General features: G+C 38.9%; 1 protein-coding gene across 6 annotated transcripts in view; it reads right to left on the bottom strand.

The window, feature by feature from the left end:
• RYR2 (ryanodine receptor 2) overlaps positions 1-24336 on the bottom strand; it is a 784705-nt gene that overhangs the window by 235447 nt on the left and 524922 nt on the right. For all 6 annotated transcript variants that reach the window (XM_064383634.1, XM_064383629.1, XM_064383631.1 and 3 more), the window contains 7 exons: positions 22815-23023; positions 21847-22199; positions 21131-21245; positions 19535-19695; positions 17546-17705; positions 11381-11467; positions 6749-6975 (listed from right to left, as the gene is read on the bottom strand). In XM_064383634.1, the coding sequence (XP_064239704.1) occupies positions 6749-6975; positions 11381-11467; positions 17546-17705; positions 19535-19695; positions 21131-21245; positions 21847-22199; positions 22815-23023 (1312 nt within the window). The remainder of the gene's footprint in view (positions 1-6748; positions 6976-11380; positions 11468-17545; positions 17706-19534; positions 19696-21130; positions 21246-21846; positions 22200-22814; positions 23024-24336) is intronic.

Here is a 24336-nt window from a genome sequence, read left to right as displayed (position 1 = left end):
TTTCTCTTTTTGAGATAGAGTTCTGCTCTTGTCACCCAGGCTGGAGTGTAGTGGCGCGATCTCGGCTCACTGCAACCTCCACTTCCCAGGTTCAAGCAATTCTCCTGCCTCAGCCTCCGGGGTAGCTGGGATTACAGGCACCCGCCACCACTCCTGGTAAACTTTTTGTATTTTTAGTAGAGACAAGGCTCTCTACATGTTGGCCAGGCTGGTCTCAACGAAGTGCAGGGATTACAGGCGTGAGCTACTGCACCCAGCCTAGAAATGAATGATTTTTAAAAATCTGAACTTTTAAAAATCTGAAAAAAGTTATGGGAATGGACACTGTAGGTTTAACATCTCTAATCTGAAACGCTTGGGACCAGAAGTGTTTTAGATTTGGGAATTTTGTCACACTTCAGAATATTTGCATTATACTTATCGGTTGAGCACCCTGAATCTGAAAGTCTGAAATGTGAAGTACCCCATTTCCTTTGAGCATCACATTGGTACTCAAAACGTTTCAGATTTTGGAGCATTTCATATTTCAGATTTTTGGATTTGGGACACCTAACCTATATCTTTAATTTTCTATGATGCGTTTAATGGCTGCATAGTACTTTTAATCATTTCTAGATGTTTTACAAATTTTCTTCTATGTATAATTTGACATTTATCTAGCACCGCCTTCCTCCTCCATTGTATCAAGGATCTGGGCTTCAACCTGGGACTCCCCTCTTTTCACAATTTGGAAACCATGGAATCCTGAATCTCCTTTTTTGACTGGCTAATCTGGATTAAGAAGCCAGAAAGCTCTGCCTTAGGGTAGGCAGCCTTTCTCCCTGCCCTAGGATTAGGCATTAGCCCAACCAGTCAGAAATAGGTAAACAACACACCAATTCCTCCGACACAATTTACCCTCTTACACATCTGTCATGCACCCAAAGAACTCCTGCTACCCCTGGTGTCCACCCAGGTTTGTGCAGCTCATGAAACTGACACTGTAAATGACATTTTCTATGTGGCAAAATAAAAAGGCACCTCAAGTTTCTATTAGAGTTGGAGTTGACACTGGGCTCATGATCCATATCATTTTGCTTCTACCATATGCTCTTTCAACAAATAAAACCTAAAACGTATGGCCAGAAAATGCTTAAAGCCAAGTCATTCCTTTCAGAGCACATAGTTCCTTCAGATGTGCCGATGTTTTCTAAACTACTTAAATAATACAGATTTTACATAGGTGACACTGTAGCATTAAAAGTAGAAGCTTAATATACTCATAATCAAAACACTCATTCATCTAGAAAAGTGTCCTTAGTGAGACTTAGTATTTCCCTTTATGAGAACATATATGTATATATGCACATGTAAATACATGTATATATATGTATGTTTTGTTTGCTACTGTTCTTCTAGCACCGAGCACTTAAAACAGTACCTAACACCCAGAAATGTTGAATAAAGACCTGCCATCCTTTGTTGTTGAGTTTTGTCACTATCCTCAGGCACTCCATCATCCCGTCCACACCTACTCACCACATCTACGCCTTCCAAGTAACAGGCAGTCGATTACAAGCCACTGTGGCTCGATGGTGGCTTGTAATCAAGATCTACCTCCCAACTCGAGATCCACTTCCCAAATCTTAGCATCAGAAACTTCCCGTATTACAAACTAAAAGCAAATGATTAGCTGCCCCATCCTCCCAACACCATCCACATCCACCTCCCAGCTCTTAGCATCAGAAACTTCCCGTATTACAAACTAAAAGCAAATGATTAGCTGCCCCATATACCAGTTAAACTTCCAGAAACCAGAAGAAATTCCAGATAAAAAGAACTTAATCTCCTAGGAGGACTATAATCCCACCCCTCAGCCTGGCTGATGCCCCAGATATACAGATCTGTTCATCATAGCAACACAGAACATCTGTGCTCTAGGTGCTTACTGAGAAACTCAAGTGAGCCTACTGTCTAATTTCTCTCCAGATGTTAACTGCTAGAAATAACATATAAGAATACTACAGGTTACGTTGCTGCTGCCCTGCCCAATCCATTATTTCCCCCTCCCTATCAGCATTATTCACTCCATGATACCATATTATTTTCTTTAAAGTTTCTCTCTTCCCTACTAAACATGAAGTCCTTGAAGGTAAGCACCATATTTGCTCACCATTTTATACTCAGTGCCAGGAATGCAGCAGGCACCAATACATGTTTGGGAATGAATGAATGAAGTCTAATGGAGATGGCCATCTATATAGTTCTCTAACTTTTCGCACCTGGATCAAGGCAAACAAAAGGATATACTGGCACTAAATTAGTTTGTCTTCCCACACCAAGCCCTTGTGTAATTATTCATGTTTGAATGAACTATGGTTTGAACTCATAAGCAAAAGAAATAACCCATTATTTTGTCTAAAGTCAATGCCGAATATATAACTCACTAACTCTCTAGTACATGGTATAGATTACATTATTGTCCTCAAATAGTCTCCTTCCTTCTTGCATGGAGTCATCTTACTTGCCCCACTTAATTTGAGCTTGAGCATATAATTTATCTTGGCCAATAAAGTGGATATAACAACTGCCACAACTAAAAATTAACTCTTAAAGGCCTGGAGGTTTCTGTTACCCCTTTTGCACATCTACCCTTGGTTATAAAAACTTTGTCCCAGCTTGGAGCTGCCCTATCAGCTTGGGACTCAGGGTGAAAAGGCATGTGGGCCACTCCCACAGTCCACCCTGGCCCTGAATAGAGCTGTAGGGACCTATGTCCTCATGTAACAGGAGCAGAAGACCAATGTTTGTTTGCAAGCCACTGAGATCTGGGGGGCTATTTCTTACTGTAGTAAAAGCTAACAAATACAGCTCATCATAATCTGTAAAAGTCTCTAATGGAGGCCAGGAATGGTTGATCATGCCTATAATCCCAGCACTTTGGGGGGCTGAGACGGGTGGATCATTTGAGGTCAGGAGTTCGAGACCAGCCTGGCCAACATGGTGAAACCTCATCTCTACTAAAAATTAAAAAAAAAAAAAAATCAACTGGGCGTGGTGGTGCACACCTGTAATCCCAGCTACTGGGGAGGGTGAGGCAGGAGAATCGCTTGAATCTAGGAGGCAGAGGTTGCAATGAGCTGAGATTGTGCCACTGCACTCCAGCCTGGGCAACAGAGCAAGACTCCACCTCAAAATAATAAACAAACAACAAAAAAACACAAAAGTCTCTAGTGAAGAAATTTCTTGCATATGTCATTGTCAGTCAATTGTTCATCAAATATCCACAGAGTGCCTATTATGTATTAACACTGTGCACTGATGATACAATGGTGAATAATACAGATGTGATTCCTGCCCTCAGGGAGCTTACATCCAATTGAGAGAGTAAACCACCCCCACTGACCAAGATGGAGTAGATTAAATTATAAACTGTGACACGTGTTAAGGAGAAACAAAGTACCCACTGGCATATGTCTACCACCACTGCAAACTTTAAAATATTAATGCTTCGTCATGTTACTGGGGCATCAGATCCTTCTCAACCACACTAGTTGAGACTTCCTTTTTGGAATATGGATTTTGAAACTCATCATATTTTTCTTTGTCTGCTAGGAAGAATGGAACTAACATGGTGCTGCGATTCACTCAGGGGCTGGCAAGATACTAACTATTAGGAAAAGTTATAGATTGTAATCTCAAACATTTTGGAAGGTCAAAAGGTTTTACTGAAGCAAGCTGAAGGCAGCCACTCATTAACATTAGCATAGGAAAGACAGAGACAATGAAAGGCCTTCCAAATTTAAGTCTGCTTACCCCACATCCCTCTGTCTCCACTCTGTTTACTCATGTAAATTTTGTGCCAGGTGTCCCTCTCCCGGGAAGATCAAAGGAGAATTACCTGTTAATAGTATTTACTCTATGTCCGGGAACCTAAAGCTTTTATTAGTCGTAAAACCATTCTCTTAACCATGTTAATTACCCACAAGTGCATATAACATCTATGGAGTAAAAGTGTGGATGAACAGGGAGTCTAGGACAATTGGTTGTATTTTGCCCTCTGAAAGCAGCCAACTGCCATCCCTAGCCCCCTGTATCACTGTAATGGTGTGAGAGTGCATTCATTCATCTGTTGTTGAGTCACGGTCTGCAGGCCAGACTTCCACAGGTGGTAACTGACGTCTCAAAGTGGGCCTCGACTCTACTAACCGGTGTAGTATTAATGACTGTGTGTCACTCTTAGCCCCAGTTTTATTTTCCTATCCATGTCTTTTCTATGGCCTGATGCCAATGACACATTTTTATACATTCATGTTCCATACCGTTTGGAAAACTGCCTCAAATCCTTTATGATCTTAGCAAGAGTTTAAATTATCTATTCACATACATATACATCTATCACAAGCAATTAATATAAATTATAAAATACTGAGACAGGGAGTTACGTTGGGTTCTGATGGCAGCATGCCAAAATGTTAAATTATAATGTTAAAATTCCATGCTTAGTAGAGAGATATTTTCCTTCAAAAACAAGAATTCCTTCCCAAATGTTATGTTTGTTTTGGTTGTTCAGTATTTTCTTTTTTTTTTTTTGAGACGGAGTTTCACTCTTGTTACCCAGGCTGGAGATCTCGGCCTCACCGCAACCTCCGCCTCCTGAGTTCAGGCAATTCTCCTGCCTCAGCCTCCTGAGTAGCTGAGATTACAGACATGCGCCACCATGCCCAGCTAATTTTTTGTATTTTTAGTAGAGATGGGGTTTCACCATGTTGACCGGGATGGTCTTGATATCTTGACCTCGTGATCCACCCGCCTCGGCCTCCCAAAGTGCTGGGATTACAGGCGTGAGCCACCGCGCCCAGCCAGTATTTTCTTAAAAAACATCATCAGATGAAAAATTATGATAAAACTCTTCTCACAAAAAAAAAGCAGCATAAAATTGTAAACAAACTGAACCATCTCAAGAGTACATTATGAAAGATATCTAATTATTTCATGTAAAAATATGTAAATACATATTTAATATATAAAAAGAATTAACTAGCCAGATTAATTTTTCTTTGATTTTCTTTTGTTTTAAAACATATTTTTTAGGTCAGGTGCAATGGCTCACGCCTGTAATCCCAGCACTTTGGGAGGCCAAGCTGGGCAGATTACAAGGTCAGGAGATTGAGACCATCTTGGCTAATATGGTGAAACTTTGTCTCTACTAAAACTATAAAAAATTAGCTGGGGATGGTGTCACGTGCCTGTAGTCCCAGCTACTCAGGAGGCTGAGGCAGGAGAATCACTTGAATCTGGGAGGTGGAGGCTGCAGTGAGCTGAGATCACACCACTGCACTCCAGCCTGGGTGACAGAGAAAGACGTCATCTCAAAAAAAAAAAAAACTTTGTTGGCTGTAATTAACATGCTATACAATTTACCTACTTGAAATACATAATAGTTTTTGTATATTAATAGAGTTGTGTAACTAAAACTATAGAGTTTAGAACACTTTTATCACCCCAAAAGGAATTTAGTACCAATTAGCGGTTCAGTTTCTAAAGATTTGTCTATTATGGACTTTTCAATTAACTAAAATCCCACACTAGTATGATTCTTTCACTTACGATACTTTTGTGACTGGTTTCCTTCACTTAATATAACGTCTTCAAGGTTCCTGCATTTTGTGGCATGTATCAGTACTTTATTTTTATTGCCAAATCATATTAAATGGATATATCATATCACATTTTGTTTATTGATTCATAAGTTGGTGAACATTTGGGGTTCCCCTTACTACTATTCATGTTTCTATGAATTTTCTTGTACAAGTTTTTGTATGGACGTATTTTCATTTCTCTTTGGTATATGTGAAAAGTAGAATTGCTAGATTACATGGCAAGGCTATAATTTTATTTTTTGAGGAACTGACAAACTATTTTCCAAAGCATAGGTTAAATTTCAAAAATATTAAAATCAAAAATGCCAAGAACATCTGAAGATATAAACATGGACATAGCGTCAATAATTATTTTCAGATTAAAGACTCAAAACACACAAATATGTTGTGCATCACTTTCATGATACGTTTTTACTCAGTTTGTGACTGAACATTTCAATGGTAATTTGGGAGGGAAATCTTGGCCCAAAACTTAGAAACGTAGCTCCTTATTGATAAGAAGCCTGCTTAAATGAAATCTCTGCAATTTAATGGACTGCCATATGAAAAAACAGAAAATGACAAACCAAGCTACCTTTGAGCATTTATTATACTTTGTTATTATTATTACTGCCTAGAACGCATATAAACGTGTTTCCAAGGCACTCACAGTATTTTCCCAATTTTCTTTCATTATTGTTTCTTGGGATCAGTTTTTCACATCCATAAAATGAAGGGTTGAACAGAGGAATCGTAAGTGATTCCGTCTCTAATATCTCACAACTCTCCCTTACAGTACTTTGCTAAGTCATAAGTCGGACTGCAGTTGCACTTGTCTGAATTTTTATTTGCTGTTGTCATTGTAAGTAAAGCGAGAGTGAATGACGAAACCATAATACAGCATCTTTGGCTACAGAATAATTTTTTTTCAGTAACCAAGTGGTTGAGAAATAAACTTAAACTTGGAATACGCAGAATAATGACTCCATTGCAAAAGAATTGGGATCTTTATAAATTTCATTTTGTTTCTTCAGAACCACCCCTGCCCCACACCGCTACCAGAAGCCCTGGGCAGTGGGCTAATCCCGAGCATTCCAATCAAAATGTCACGGATTCATGGGGCTGACCTGTTTTCCTCAGGGATATGAAGAGACATGAACTGCAGAGGATCCAGACACTGCACCAACCAGCCTTGGCGTTCGCTTATGCGAGACACATCTACCTTCAAAAACTGGTTGGGCATTCTGCTCCACAGGACGTGTGACAGGAACTGCACGTGGAGACGTGGAGGGCACTGTGGCACGGGGTTCTTGTGCTCACTCTTGAATAATCCCGCCGAGAGGGGCATCACGTTCTAGGGGATGGGGAGGCAGAAAAAGAACGAATTCAGAACATCACTTGGGTTTCACAAAGTAATGACGAGAATTCTGCCCAGGACAGAGATGGGGAAAGTAAGATAACCCTATGAGTCAAGTCAACACAAGAAATCATAGAAATTGGGTTGAAAAGTTTCTGAAAGGACAAACCAGGAAATATACGGTGAGAGAAAACTATGCCTTCAGGGCAGTCAAAGGTTTTGGGATGTGTCTTTCCCATATACTGAATGGCACACAGAGAAGGCCAAGTGCAACCAAGCATATCCACACATCCTTTATATTTCTTTACCAGGCTGGGACCTCAGGGAAAGCTGGCAAGTCTATAGGAACTTTCAATGTCAAACTTCCTGCAAGACAGATAGGTCGCATCTCCTGGCTCTCCCTCTCACTGTCTGTTCTCCATCACCCAACTCGTCCTTAAATCACTGCCTCTAGACAGAAGTATTCCAGATAAAGCGCAGCAGAGAAACCTGACTACGAACCAAGAAAACAGAATATGTGAGGCATTAATTAACCTATTTATTTCTCCTCCACCTCCAATATCATCTTCAGCCATCCTGAATTCCTTCTGTCTGGTGTTGAAGAAAAGAGGTCTCTGCTTTGCCAAAAGCTTCTTCATCTACCTATGATCTGGACAACACCCCTGCCTGCCTCTTATGGGACCATATGAAAAGCATTTTCTCATATTTCTGCATTATCTTCTATCGCTCCTTCTCCTCTAAAGCCCCCTCAACCACAGGCTCTGCTTCATCCTCACACTGCTTTCCTACTGCCCTCTAACAATGGCGGCGGGGAGGTCAAGTACTGGTTTAAATGCTGATGATATGTTAATGAATAAAACTAACAGAATGCCTGCCCTCATATAGCTTCCATTTTTCTCACTGAAAGTATGAAATAAAATCAACAAGTAAATGAATTAAATGGCATTTCAGAAGAGATGTCACGGGGCTGGGGGTTTGGGGGACAGAAAGCCAGAATGGAGGAAACAGAATGCAGGGCAGCAATTTTAAATGGGGTGGTCAGAATGGGTGTGATTGAGAAAGTGACATTTAAAGAAAGACTGGGCTGGGTGCGGCAGCTCACACCTGTAATCCTAGCACTTTGGGAAGCTGAGGCGGGTGGATCACTTGAGGTCAGGAGTCCAAGACCAGCCTGGCCCACTTGGTGAAACCCTGTCTCTGCTAAGAATACAAAAATTCACTTGGAAAAAATACAAAAATGGTGGCGTGTTCCTGTAGTCCCAGCAACTTGGGAGGCTGAGGCAGGAGAATTGCTTGAACCCAGGAGGTGGAGGTTGCAGTGAGCTGAGATCTTGCCACTGCACTCTAGCCTGGGTGACAAGTGAGTCTCCATCAGAAAGAAAGAAAAGGGAAGGGAAAAAGGGAAGAAGAGGGGAAGGGGGAAGGGAAGGGGGAAGGGAGGAAGGGAGGGAGGGAGGGAAGGAGGGAGGAAGGAGAAGAGGGAGGGAGGGAGGAAGGAGAAGAGGGAGGGAGGGAGGGAGGAAGGAAGGAGAGAGAAAGAGAAAAAGAGAGAGAAAGGTTGTAGTGAGCTGAGATCCTATCACTGCACTCTAGCCTGAGTGACAGAGTGGGACTCCATTAGCAAGAAAGAAAAGGGACAGGGAAGGGGAAAAAGAAGGAAGAAAGGAAGGAAGGAAGGAAGGAGAGGGAAGGGGAGGGGGATGGGGATGGAGAGGGCAGGAGAAAGAGAGGGAGGAGGGGGAGTGGGATGAGGGAGGGGAGGGGAAGGGGGAGTGCAAGAGGGAGAGGGAGAGGGAAAGGGAACGAGAGGAAGGAAGGAATGGAAGGAGGGAGGGAGGGGCGAGCAGTCCAGTTTGGATGCATTCAATTTGTGATAGCTATTAGTCATCCAATGGAAATGTCAGTAGATGTCAATAGATAACAATGTATCAGTCAGGCTTCTGAGTAACTACCACTCTGTCAAATTTTGTGGGAAAAAAAAAAAGTCACCTGAACTTGCTGCCTCCCTTCTCTCATGTCTAGTCTTGAATTCACGGTAACATGGCTTCTCTCATCATTTTTTTATATATAATAATTGAGTCAAGGTCTCTCTCTGTCACCCAGGAGGGAGTGCAGTGGCACCATCATGGCTCACTGCAGCCTCGACGTCTTGGCTCTCAAGTGATCCTCCCACCTCAGCTTCTGGAGGATCTGGGACTACAGGCATGCACCACCACATTGGCCTAAAATATTTTTTTTAATTATTATTTTGTAGAGATAGGGTCTCACCACGTGTCCCTGGCTGGTTTCAAACTTCTGGGCTCAAGGGATCTTCCTGCCTCCCAGAGTGCTGGGATTACAAGCCTGAGCCACTGAGACCGGCCCTTCTTTCATAGTTTTGCCGAGATTCTTCTGGCAAGGTCACCAAAGCCCTCTTCATGAACAAAGGCCAGGGATTCCTTTAGTCCGAGTTGTATTAATCCATCTGTGGCATCTGCTATCTGATGTTAGCCACTCCTACGTATAAATCTCCATCCTCATCTGGCTTCTGCTAAGATGTCTCTTTCAGTTCTCCAGCATTCCTGATAGCTCTGCCCTCAGCTTCTCCCACAGGTTCCTCTTTTTTAGTTGATACGACCAGGTTCTCTCCTCAGTCATCTCTTCTCGCTCTCTGCATCTGCCCTCGAATATTCCATTCACACTCAAAGATGAATTACAACTGATTTCTCAAGGACAAAAATTTTAATCTCCAGCACAGCTCTTTTTAGCACAACTGTGTATACGTATGTGTATATATGTATGCATATGTATGCATATTATATATAAATTTGTTGAGCAGATACCATGGATAAAGCACTGTTCAAGGGCCAGTTGCGGTGGCTCACGTCTGTAATCCCAGCACTTTGGGAGGCCGAGGCAAGTGGATCACGAGGTCAGGAGTTCAAGACCAGCCTGGCGAGTAGAGTGAAACCCTGTCTCTACTAAAAATACAAAAATTAGCCAGGCATGGTGGCGCGTGCCTGTAATTCCAGCTGCTCCTGAGGCTGAGACAGAGAATTGTTTGGACCCAGGAGGCAGAAGTTGCAGTGAGCCAAAATCGCACCATTACACTCTAGCCTGGGAGAGAGAGTAAGACTCCGTCTTAAAAACAAAACAAAAAAAGCATTGTTCAAGATGTTTAATTATATCAACTTCATAAAACAGATACTGTGAACCCCATTTGATAGAGGCAGAAACTGAGCTCACATAGTTTAAGAAAAATGTCCAAGGTCACCAAGCCAGCCTAATAAAACTATCTACTCTGTTCACTCCGATGTGTGCCTGGAACCTCAGCTTTACAACTGCACAATTAAGTTCAACCTTTTTATTCCTGAATTTCAACAAGCTCTTCTACTTTTTTCATTAGCACTGCCAAATTGTCCGAACCAAAATTTTAAATTAGCCATTGACTCTCACTCTTCCTGAGATCCTGAATCATCTACAAATTCTGTTAGTCCAGTTCATTGCTAAATCCTATTAATCTCCTCTATAAAATACGTTCACAGTTACCATTCTTCATTCTGACTTCCATGGCTCTCACCATTGTCTTCCACACAGACAGTATCAAATTATCAATACCTCATTGCTACTGACTATTCTCATTCCTGCCTACCCTCACATTACTAATAACATATTTTTCCAAAACAAGTTTCATTATACTCAATTCCCTTCTTCAAATTTCAAATGGATTTCCCGTGTCTTTGTAATAGGTGCTAACCTTTTAATGCGCCATAAAAGACCTTTTCAACCTGGACTTGCTCTACCTTTTATCCGTCTTAATCTCCAGCCGCATTCTGGAAGGCAGCCTTTGTTACAGTAACACTGAATTACCTGACCTTCAGCACTTTCACTCTTACCTGTTTTTGCTTCTTCTCATCCTCTGCCTAGAATGACATCTCCTAATAAACGCACCCCAAGAGCTCCGATTTTACAGTTAGTAATCAAACTAAATGTTACCTCTTCTTTAAGCTTTATCTGATCCAACCCATCCAACTGAGCTGTTCTTTCGTTTATGTTACTGGAGTACTCTATACATACCACTATTGTAAGCTGCATGGTTTCAGGACTTTAACTCCATTCATTAGGTCACCTATGAGTTCAATGATTACTGCAATGTGTGTAATCTGGCATTTTTTGTCCGTTTGTTTGTTTCTTATACACCTTTTATTGAATAATATACATAGAATAACTAAAGAGAAATACTTTTTAATCATTATGTTACCCTGGTGACCTGAAAGATTTTCAAGCAGGCTATCTTTTCTTGAAAGCATGATTTATTTGATTCTTATCAGTACTAATTTATTGAACTCATTTCAGAATAAATAAATGCTGCATCCTAATAGAAAATAATACAAATATAATACCAGGAATGAGTCTTTATTACCTTTATTCTTCCCAACTCAAACTGGAAAACATTGGGACTTGTAGCTTGTGCAAAAACCGCTGGAAATAATTTTGTACTTGGCTCCACCTGAAATAAACAAATGAATTTAATAATGTTAGTAATGAAAGAAGACAAGGGAAAAAATATTTTCTTTATAACAACAAAGGAATACTTTACAGAAGGAGCCCAGAGATTTTCCTTTCCTGCATATTGATCGATGTGCTCCTTCAAGAATTAGAGTATTTCATTACTATGTGAACACTGCTGGGGGGAAATGTATTTTGTTTACTCTGAAGGGCTTGTGGCACTGTCATTATTTAAGAGAATTAAACATACATAATTAATTCAGCTTTTTTCATTTATTAAAATTTCGAATTTACTGTTTTTGGATTGACACATTGTACATATTTAACAGGGTACTATATGATATTTTGATACATGCATACATTGTGTAATGATCAAACCAGGATAATTAGCATGTCTAGCACCTTGAACACTTATAATTTTTTTGTGGTGAGAACATACAACATCCTCTCTTCCAGCTATTTTGAGAAATATAATACCTGATGGTTGACTATAGTCACCTTGCTGTCCAATAGGACCCCAGCACTTATTCTTCCTTTCTAATGTTAACTCTATATCCATGGGATGGCCTCTATATGTTAACCCTATATTCATTGGATATCCCTCTCCCCCACTTTCTCCTAGTCTTCCCAGTCTCAGTTAACCACTGTTCTAACCACTACTTCCATGAGATTAACTTGTTTTGATTCTACATATGAGTGGGCAATGCAGTATTTTTCTTTCTGTGTCTGGCTTATTTCACTTAACACAGTATCCACTAGGTTCACCAATATTGGTGCAAATGACAGGCTCTCATTCTTTTTTATGAACAAACAGTATTCCATTGTGTATATATACCACATTTTCTTCACTTATTCATCCATTGATGGGTACACAAATAGTATTCCATTGTGTATATATCCCACATTTATTCAACCATGGATGGGCACTTCAGTTGATTCCCTATCTTGGCTATTGTGAATAGTACTGTGATAAACATAGGAGTGCAGATATCTCTTCTACATACTGACTTCATTTCCTTGGGATATATACCCAGTATGGGGTATTCTGGATCATATGGTAGTTCTATTTTTATTTTATTGGGAAACCTTCAGGCTGTTTTTCATAATGGCTATATTAATTTACATTCCCACCAATGGTGTATGAATTTCCCACTTCCTCAACATCCTTGCCAATGCTTGTCCTTTGTCTTTTTGATAATAGCCATTCTAACTGGAATAAGGTAATATTGTGGTTTTGATTTGCGCTTTGCTGATGATTTGTGATATTGAGCATGTTTTCATATGCCTGTTGGCCATCTGTATGTCTTCTTTTGAGAAATGTTTATTAAGGTTTTTGCCCCCTTTTAAATCAGATTGTTTGTTTTTACTATGGTTCTTTGTGTTACTTATGTATTCTGGATATTAATCCCTTATCAGATGTATAGTTTGCAATATTTTGTCCCATTGGGTAGGTTATCTTTTCATTCTGTTGATTGCTTTCTTTGCTGTTCAGAGGATTTTTAGTTTGATATAATCCAAGTTGTCTATTTTTGCTTTTGTTGCCTGTGCTTTTGAGGTCTTGCCCAAAAAATCCTTGCCCAGTCCAGTGTCATGAAGTGTTTCCCCCATGTTTTCTTCCACTAGTTTCATAGTTTCAGGTCTTAAGTCTTGAATCCACTTTGAGTTGATTTTTGCATATGGTGAAAAATAGGGGTCCAGTTTCATTCTTCCGCATGTGAATATCCAATTTTCCCAGTAAAATTTATTGAAGAAACTGTCTTTTCCCCAATGCATATTCTTAGTACCTTTGTTGAAAATTAGGTGGCTATAGATAGATGGGTTTGTTTCTGGGCTCTCTATTCTGTTTTATTGGTCTATATGTCTGTAGTATATTTTCAAGTCTGGTAGTGTTTTGGTTACTATGGCTTTGTAGTATATTTTAAACTCAGCTGGTGTGATGTTTCCAGCTTTATTTATTTATTTATTTATTTTTCAAGATTGCTTTGGCTACTTGGGGTCTTCTGTGATTTCATAAGAAATTTAGGATCATTTTTTCTATTTCTGTGAATAATGTCATTGGTATTTTGATAAGATTTCACTGAATCTGTAGATTGCTTTTTGTACTCTAGACATTTTAATAATATTAATTCTTCCAATTCATCCAATCCAAGAGCATGGGATATCTTTTCATTTATTTCTGTCCTCTAAAATTGATTTCACCAATGTATAAAACCAGTGTAGAGATCCTTCACCTTTTTGTTAAATGTATTCCTAGATACATCTTTTTTTTTGAGATGAGTCTCACTCTGTCGCCCAGGTTGGAGAGCAGTGGTGTGAGCTTGGCTCACTGCAACCTCTGCTTCCCAGGTTCAAGTGATTCTCCTGCCTCAGCCTCCCCAGTAGCTTGGATTACAGGCACCTGCCACCATGCCTGGATAATTTTTTTTTGTTTGTATTTTTAGTAGAAATGGGGTTTCCCCATGTTTACCAGGCTGGTCTCAAACTACTGACCTCAGGTGATTCGCCCACCTCAGCCTCCCAAAGTGCTGGGATTATAGGCCTGAGCCACCACGCCTGGCTGATAACTGATTTTTAAAGCTATTATAAATGAGATTGTTATCTTGATTTTTTTCTCAGAGCATTTACTACTAGTGTAAAGTTGTATGCTGATTTTGTATCCTGCAAATTTACTGAGTCTATTAGTTTTAACGGTCTTTTAGTAAACTCTTTAAGGTATTTTTATAAGAAAAGATCATGTCATCTACAAACCGAGACAATCTGATGACTTCTTTTCCTATTTGTATGCATTTTATTTCTTTCTCTTGCCAAATTCTCTGGCTAGGACTTCAAGTATTATGCTGAACAGAAGTGGTGAAAGTTCTTTGTCTTGTTCCAGACTTCAGAAAAAAAAGCTTTCAACTTTTCCCCCATTTAGCCTGGGTTTTTCTTTAATAGAGACTTTTCATTATTGATACAATTTCCTCACTCACTATTAATCTGCTCAGATTTTCTATTTCTTCATAAGTCAGTCTTGGTAGGTTTATATCTAGAAATTTATCCATTTCTTCTAGGTTATCCAATTTGTTGGCATATGATTTTTCATAATATTTTCTCATTATCCTTTGTATTTCTGTGGTATAGGTTGTAATGTCTTTTCAATGCTGATTTTATTTATTTGAGTCATCTCCTTCTTTCTCAGTCTAGCTAAAGATTTATTGATTTTGTCTTTACAGAAAGCCAACTCTTCATATCACTAATCTTTTATATTGTTTGTTTAGTCTCTATTTTATTTTTGTTCCAATTTTTATTATTTATTTCGTTCTATTAATTTGGGGTTTAGTTTGTTCTTGTATTCGTGGTTTTTTGGGGTGCAATGTTAGGTGGTTATTTTTTACTTTTTAAATGTAGGTATTTAATACTGTAAACTTCCCTCTTAGAACTGCTTTTGCTGTATTCCATAGCTTTTGGCATGTTGTGTTTACATTTCTGTCTGTCTCAATAAAATTTTTAATTTCTCTTTTAATTTTTTAATTTACCCACCGGTTATTCAGGGGCATGTTGTTTAATGTCCATGTGATCAGAAAATATATATGATTCATCTCCATCATATTAAAGTTTTTTAAGATTTGTTTTGTGGCTTAACATATGATCTATCCTGGAGAATGACCCTTGAGCGGTTGAGAATAATGTGTATTTACCTTTACCTTCAGCTATGCAGCTATTGGATAGAATGTTCTGTAAATGTCTTTTACGCCCCTTTGGTCTGGAGTGCAGTTTAAATCTGCTGCTTCCTTGTTGAATTTCTGTGTGGATTATCTGCCTTTGCTGAAAGTGGGGTGTTGAAGTCCCCTACTATTGTTGTTATGAAGCTTATCTCTCCCTTTACATAAAATACGCTTTACACATTGGGATGCTCCAGTGTTGAGTGCATATATATTTACAATTGTTACATCCTCTTAATTGATCCTTTTATTATTAAATAATGACCTTATTTCCCTCTTTTTTACATTTTTTAAATTTAGTCTATTTAATCTCATAGAAGTGTAGCTACTTCTGCTCACTCTCAGTTTCCATTAGCATTCAGTATCTTTTTCCATCCCTTCACTTTCAGTCTATGTCTGTCCTTAAAGGTAAAGTGAATCTCTCCTGGGCAGCATATTGTTGAGTCTTGCTTTTTATCCATGCAGCCACTCTATATATTTTAATTGAGCAATTTAATCCATTTACATTCAAGGTTATTATTGATAGGTAAGGAGTTATTCCTGACATTTTGTTCATTGTTTTCTAGATCCTTCATTTATTTCTTTCTCTCTTGCTTACCTTTGTGGTTTGGTAGCTTTTCATGCTGCTAAGCTTTGATACCTTTTCCTTTCTCAGTGCGACTGCTTCAATTTTTTCTTTGTGGTTACTATGAAACTAAGATAAACCATATTGTAGTTATAATAGACTATCTTAAGTTGATATCTTTGGTGGCAAAAAAAATACTCTGGACTTTTACCCTCCCCTCACAATTTGTATTTCTGTTGACTTAATTTACATCTGTATATATTGTGTGTTCCTTAATAACTATTTGTAGCTGTAGTTACTTTTGACAATTTTGATTTTTAATCTTCATACTAGAGTACTAGAGGTTTAAAAGATTTGGCATAGCACCATTTCAGTACTGTACTATTCTGAGTTTGATTTAAAATTTACTTCTATGAATGAGTTTTATACTTTTACATGTTTTCATGCTCCCAACTATAGCACTGCTTTAGGCATTTCTTCTAAGTTAGGTCCAAAGGTGGTGAATTCATTCTGCTTTTGCTTTTCTTCAGAGTACTCTATTTTTCCTTCATTTCTAAAAGATAGCTTTGCTAGATATAGTATTCTTGGTTGGCAGTTGTTCTTTCAGCACATTGACTATATCATCTCATTTTCCTAGCCTTCAAGGTTTCTGTTGAGAAACTTGCTGACAGTCAAATGGAAATCCCAGGATATATGGCTTGGTGCTATTCTCTCACTGCTCTTAGAATTCTTTTTCTTTGATATTTGACAGTTTGATTATAATGTACCTTGGAGAGGACCTTTCTGGGTTGATTCCATTGGGATCTTTTGAGATTCCTGGGTCCGGATGTCCATATCTTTCCAAAGATGTGGAAAATTTTTAGTCACTATTTTGTTAAATATGTTTTCTGTGCCTTTCTCCATTGCTCAGTGGCATCCCATAAGTTCTATAGGCTTTCTTCCTTCTTTTTCTTATTTCTTTTTCTCTCTCTGGATGGGTTATTTCAAAATACCTGTCTTCAAGTTCATAAAATCTTTCTTATGCTTGATCTAGTCTGTTGTTAAAACCATCAGTTGTATATTTTATTTCATTTATTGAACTCTTCAGTTCCAAGATTTCTATTTAGTTGTTTTCTATTATATATATTTGTTAAATTTCTCATTCAGATCGTAAATTGTTTTCCTGATCTTGCTGAAGCATCTGCATTTTATTGTATCTCACTGAGTTCCCTTAAGGTCATTATTTTGAATTTCTTTCCAGGCATTTTGTAAATTTATTTTGGGGAGGGGTATCTGTTATTAGAGAATTACTGTGTTCCTTTGGAGGAGTCATGTTACCTTCCATTCTCATGTTTCGTGTGCTCCTTTTGTAACTGCTTATCTGGTAAAACAGTAGTCTCCTCCAGTTTTATGAAGTAGGTTTTGTAGGAAAATAGTTTTTCCTGTAGATGGGGTCCAGTTTGGTTGGGTAGGATACACTGGTTTGGTTCTGGGTGGATACAGTAGTGTAGTATCTGTGCAGATTCTTCAGCTGCAATTTACATCAGCAGCATGTGCGAGAGCCTTTGTGATCTAGCTACAGGCATTTGTGGTGGTTATTGTGCAGCTTTGTTGGTGTAAGCCCACCAAGCTGGTTCTCAGGTCACAGGAGTGCAGTAGCTGAGACAGCTATGGGAGGGGGCTTGCTGAGGGCAGGTCTGCTTAGCTAGTTTTCAGACCAGGGGCACATACACATGTGTCTGTTTTACTTTTTGATCTTACAAACTGTGTTTTCCTTTAATGGGGAAAAAAGGTCTTCCCCCCTTGAAGCCTGATACCATCACTGACCACGTACCTGATAGTATGTGCTCAGTTCCTTGCCATTGGCAATGAACGTGAGCAGCCCGCTGGCAGCATCCACCACACAGCCGATCTCCAGTCCATTATTGTTGCGTCCTTGCCCGGGGCTCATGCTCTCACCCGCACATACCATATAGCAGTTGCTGCGTTTGATGCTGAATTTCAAAAGAACATTTTTATCTTTGTACAACCACAGATAAAAGAGAAAGCAGGTATATTTTGCAAACTAACTAAATTATGCTGCGCAAGCAACAAGCTCATGCTGTAATGGGAGAGGTGCACAATGGGCCCGATTCTGTGATTCTGAGCAAAACTCCATTGACTGCAGTGGACGTTCTGAATCAGGTCTTATACATCTCTACATTTCACACCTAAGGAAGACAGGTCAACAAGTTGAAACCAAGTAAGAACTGACCTGCACCTTCTCTCCAAAAACTCAAACCAAACTGGACCTTTTTCTGAGGTTCAAAAAAGTTTAACTATTTAAAAATCATCCAAATTTGTAATTTTCATCTCATGGATTTTTTTATTTTTTATTTTTACCACTTGTTCTGAGATGAGGAGCATTTGTTTCCAAACACTATCAAAGTCCTTAGGCAAACTCTACATAAGCCGTAAGTGATTTTAGATATTTAAAATTTGGCTAAAATGTCGCCCTTTTCTGGACAATTCCCAGTGATCTGAGAGACAGACTTAGCTAGAATATGCAAAAAAAAAAAAAAAAAAAAAAAAAAAAAAAAAAATCCCAGTGATGTTAACCACAAATGTCACCTAATTTTCACCTTCCCTAAAGCTTTTACTAGACACGGTAACAAAGTTAAGTAATTAGAGCCTTATCAGCATTCTCTTTCTCTGCCACTATACAGTGAACATATTAACAAAACTAGCAAAAAAAAGGCTAAAGCCAGGCAAGCAAAAGGAAAAGAACAAAAAGGCTGCGATAAATCAGTTTTTGAGTGATCAGATGTAGGCTACATTTCTTCACACTATGTATGTAAAATCCAATGACACTTCCCTATCTTCCGCTTCCTACAACAAAATCATCTTTCAGTTATCCTATCCCTATATTGAGTTCTTTACTTATATTGTTGCCATCCCTGAAAATTAAGTGTGGCTCCCAAAAATATTCCTGGAGACATGTGTTTTTTTTTTTTTGTCTCATACTTATATAAAGAGCTCTTCATTAGAGAATTTTGCTGGGCCCCATTGCAAATGCTAAGTCCATTACGCTTCATATGTTACAACCTGAGGGAAAGAAAGTGAGTTTCCCAAAAAATGATGGTGCAAGTATAGAAGAAAAGCAACGTTATCAAGGACTCTTTCTGAGACCTGTCACGGCAGATCAGAGAGGACGCATGGGCACAAAAGGTCAGATCTTCTCTTGTCTTGTTCTGCAAGGAAGATAGCCTTCTTCACTTTTTTGAAGGTTTGGTTTGAGTTTGGTTTGTTTTACAAATGAAAAAAGATGGCACAGAAAGTGTAACTGACTTACCCAAAGCCACACAGCGAGTCAATGGCAAAGCTGAGGAAAGAACCCACTGCTCCTCAGTCTGAGTTCAAATGTGTCCACCTGGTCTAAACTACCAGCCCACGTTGTCTTCACAGTTTTCTCCCCACCACATAGCCAGTTCCCAAGATATACATCAAGTCATTTGTTAAAAGCCTCACATTCACCCATCTCTCAGCCCTAAAACAAAAGGTAAGTATCGGTAACCCAAGCTGTTAGTCATGTTACCTGAAGGAATACATGACCATTACCCTAAAAGACTGCATTTCTCTTGCTGTATAATGTTTGCATGTTTAATACATTTAGATTCCTCACTGGTTTGTATGAGTGACAAAAAGGACGCTGACATTAATGGTTTGATTATACTGTTCCTATAAATAGAAATATCTTGGTCACAAAATCCAAGAAAAAGGAATAGCTAGGTTCACCAATATTTTTTTCAGATGTCATTCTTGTAAAAAATTGAGGAAAACCAACCTTTCATGCACTTTTCCTTTTTCATCTCCTAGAGTGACTGTTACTGTGCGAACTCTGTCCAAGTCAAAGCCTGTGTCATACTGATGGAAATCTGATGTAATCCAGCCCACCCAGACATTAGCAGGTTCTTGTCCAGGAAAGATTCTCACTGAGTAATAGTACTGTGAAGATAGCAAAACCAAATATTGGCAAAGTAAAACAAAACAAAACTTGGATTTGCTAATGCTAACTGTGTCTGAGTCTTTGAATTACTTAAGAATTTACTTCTTGTTTTAAAACGGTTGGGTGAATGAAAATATTGTAGGCACAAAGAACTCACACTACAAACTAAGAAAGGTCTTTTACCAGAGATCCTGAATTAAATAAGAAATAACAGGAAAGGGAGAAAAGACATGATCTGAGCAAACATGCTGAGTGATTTAAGGCTTTTTATACTGGTGAGCATGTGTGTGTGTACATGTGTGTAATATATACATATACACACATATATGTATACATACATACAGTATATGTTAACAAAATCTGGATCTATTAAGCATAAGAAAACTTCAAATCCTTCAAGCTTATACATGTATGCAAATCTATGTTGGAACTTTTTTTTTTTTTGAGACAGAGTCTCACTCTGCCACCCAGGTTGGAGTGCAGTGGCGCGATCTCAACTCACTGCAGCCTCTGCCTCCAGGGTTCAAGAGATTCTCCTGCCTCAGCTGGCCAATGTTTGGGTGTTTATACTTGTCACCCACCTTTTTTGCATACTTGGCCTTTTCTTTCTCTGAAATATAACATTTTGATACCTTAAGCTTAGTTTTTTTTTTTTTTTTTGAGACAGAGTCTGACTCTGTCGCCCAGGTGGGAGTGCAGTGGCACTATGTTGGCTCATTGCAACCTCATCTCCTGGGTTCAAGCAATTCTCCTGCCTCAGCCTCCCAAGTAGCCACAATTACAGGCACTCAACCCACTAGTTTTCATATTTTTTAAATAGAGACAGGGTTTCACCATGTTGGCCAGGCTGGTCTCAAACTCCTGACCTCAGGTAATCCACCCAGCTTGGCCTCCCAAAGTGCTGGGATAACAGGCGTAAGCCACCACACCCAGCCTAAGCTCACTTTGAAAGAGTTCAGATCTAACATGTGAACATCAAACTCAAATATGGGAGCACTTTACCACGAACACAACTAAATATTTTTTCAATGTAGCATTTTAGAAGTAACTTAGAAAATTTACAATGGAAGTGATTAAAGCTTGACCTCTCACAAATTACAATAATGGATCTTCCTTTAGACGATTCAGTAAGATGAAGAAAATCATATATAGTTGAAAAATTCAAGGGCAATTTAAAATTTTGTCAAGAAACAGGATAGTAAAATTAAGATGATGTCTGCCATTAAAAATATTTTTCCTAAAATAGCTTTTTTTGAATAATATCCAAATAATATATAAATTTTTTTCAAACTTTTGGTCCCAAAAATATATCCGAAAGTAGAAGCAGATGTTTTAAAAAATAATGTTACTAAATAGGATGAATCAGTATGTGTTATTTAAGACGTAAGCATAAGAGGCATATAGACATAAATGACAAAAGCTGCAGCCTCGTACCGTGGACGTTTGCATCAAGAAGTCATAGTCATCCCGATCATCAGCAAGGACATCTTCAGTGAGTCTTGCAGAATGGCTCGTGCTGTAATCCGGCTTTGTTCTTCTCAACAAAAATCTGAAATATTTTAGAGGACTAACAATAAGCAACATTAAAATGTTCTGCCTACTTCAAATATGAGCACAGAATCAATTGAGTTGCCTTACACCTGGGTGATTTTGCTCCCTGGGGGATATCTGGGACTATCTGGAGATAGATATTTTCGGTTCTTACAGTTTGGGGGATGGAGAACTACTGGTGTCTAGTTGGTGGAGATCAGGATGCTGCTCAGCATCTTTCAGTGTCCAAGATGTGTTCTCAACAAAGAATTGTCGGGCAAAGTGTCAACATTGTTGAGACTGAGAAACTCTGATTTAGTATAAGAAAGGATGTTAAAATAACTTGCCGCCTTTATCATAAAAAAATACTATTTGGAGAAAATACTCTTCAAGTTTCAGCCAAGAATGTAAACACAGACATCTGAAAAAGTAACTCTTGAGATAGACTGCATCTACGCTAACAAATTAGACTACTAACGGGTTGATTTATTTCTCCCTATAGAATCCTTTACTCAAAGAGGAAGAGGAGGAAAAAATTTACACTAGGAGACCCTTTACTTTCGACTGTAAAACTCCTCACATAACTATAAATCTAAAGTCATAACATTTAAGTTAGTAACCTTTGTTTCAGACGAGAGGGCTTTTCCTGGGCATAATCTTTGTGGTTATTAAACTCTGGTTTAGTAGCTTCTTTGTCTTTGTCAACACGATCAGGCACCAGATGGCCATGAGCTGTCTTCATCAGAACCTCAAAGTCAGAATCAGCATCATAGTCTTCCAAATCGTTCTTGGGCCCAAAAAGGCCAGCCCCAGGGAGCCCTCCAGGCACAGTCTTGGAGAAGACCTCTGCGCACTCTATCGGCATGCTCAGGCGATAAAACATGATATCAGTGTTGCTGTTCTGAGAACCAAAAGACTTCTGAGTGACCTTTAAGCATGGGGAACTGTCTATTGTGCCGTCTATTCTGGTCACCTAGCAAATGAAGAAGGAATAGTTCACATTCCAATCACCACTGTCAATTTCCTGATTCTAAAGATGACTAAGGCACATCACGTTTTCAGAATCCCAAATGCGGTCCAAGCATGGAGTCCTTTTATAAGAAATGATTAAACAGAGTACTGTGCTATGGATATAGTCATAGAGTTCTGCTTCTGACTCTAAGGATGGTTTGGGAAATTTGTAATTGTATATATTCAGATTCAACCTGACGTCACCTATACATAAAAAGGAAATTATCTTTAATTAGTCTAATAAGCTACTTATAAAGTATCTAATATGAGAATAGATGTGGTTCCTTATGCCTTGATCTTTCTTCTAGTTAAAGATGCATAGAAACCCCAACACAATCTGAGCTATAGACTTCTTCATACACAGCTCAAGAAAAGAACTGAAAGCAAAAATTTAAGTTTCCCATCCACTGATAGCTACTATAAAGTACCATCTTTGCTTAGATTCCACTACTGGGTAACACATCGAGGTCACCATTTTAAATAACTCATAATAATTGTCTAAGCAGAAACTCCTATGTACAAAGATATTCTTTTCCTGCTTTTTAGAAATGGCTTGATTTTTAAAGGGAAAGCAAACCTCTATATGCTCATGGTTTGATGGTACTTGGAGAAACTGAGGAAGCCTCTTGCTCAGCCACATGGTAATATCCCTGTTTGTATTAACAGCAAAGGGTTCATAGCCCTCTTGTAAGCCACAGATGGTGAAATATTTCAAGGTGCTGACATCTTTTCCGAAGTTCATCCTGCCCACTTGAGCCACTCCGAGGCTACACACAGGTATGAATCCTGGGAAGAAAAAAAAAAATCAAACACTTCAGTACAATTAGTATATGATCCTGTTAGCATGGAATTATCAAACATATTGTTCTAGGACTGAACTTTGTGAGAGCTGTCACCCTAGGGTGAAGAAAAGTATAATAAAGGGAACACTGACATTAAATATTACCTGTAAGGGTGAGAAAAACCAGGATCTGATCTTGACATTATAATTTACCAGCTGTGGGCCCTAGATTAAACCCCTTCTCTCATCTCAGACTTGACTATGTATGAAGTAACTGCTATGCAGCCCCGCGTGCTCCCAGGATTCTAGAGGTCTCCCCTTTAAGACTTGACTATGTAAGATGAAGTGACTGCTATGCAGCCCCGGGTGCTCCCAGGATTCTAGAGGTCTCCCCTTTAAGACTTGACTATGTAAGATGAAGTAACTGCTATGCAGCCCCGGGTGCTCCCAGGATTCTAGAGATCCCCACTTTACAGACTCCTTGCTCAAGAGCACGTGTCACTCCCTCATATCAGGAAAGTGAGAAAGAAAGAACTAAGTGCCACGGGATGTGTTTCGTTTGCCTTGCTCTTCCTTCTGGTTAAAGAGCTTCATACATACAAATGCCAGACACATACATACAAATACCAGTCTGAGCTATAAATTTCTTCATACATAGCTCAAGAAAACAAAAAGAATTGGAGGCAAAAATTTCAGTTCTCCAACCACTGATAGCTGCTTTTGATCTTTGAAGAAAATTTTGGTTTTTTTTTTCCTTGAATAAACTGGATCTAAGCGTGGTGAAAAAATACACGTTTAATGTATGAAACATGTACTTATGCATGAATGAGATATGCACAAATAATATATATATAATGCACAAATCATATATATAATTTTATATTTATATGAAACAGCAATGAGCAATACAGTAAAAACCAATAAAATATTCCATAAGCTGTTCTCATGTGTGTCAAAGTTAGCAAATCTTTCTTTCCTCTATTGAACAACAAGGGAAAACTATACTAACTTTGTTAATTGTTTCTTTGAGTTCTTTGGAATTGATTGGCAAGACAATGAGATGATATTTTTTGGAAAGGAGATGAGGTTTTTTTTTTTTTTTTGGCGAGGGACGAGATGATATTCTTCAAGGGTGGGTGCTTACATACTCCTCATTTCTTTCTTTTTGTTTTTATATGGAGGCTTGCTCTGTCACGAAGCCTGGAGGGCAGTGTCATCATCTTGGCTCACTGCAACCTCTGCCTCTCATGTTTAAGTGATTCTCTAGCCTCAGCCTCCCAAATAGTTGAGACAAACAGGTGTGCATCACTGCGTCCAG

The sequence above is a fragment of the Aotus nancymaae genome, unplaced genomic scaffold (genome assembly GCF_030222135.1).
Source record: "Aotus nancymaae isolate 86718 unplaced genomic scaffold, 86718_ANA_hifiasm-v0.15.2.pri h1tg000032l_0, whole genome shotgun sequence".
Lineage (NCBI taxonomy): Eukaryota > Metazoa > Chordata > Mammalia > Primates > Aotidae > Aotus > Aotus nancymaae.
This window is presented reverse-complemented; position numbering and strand designations above follow the sequence as displayed.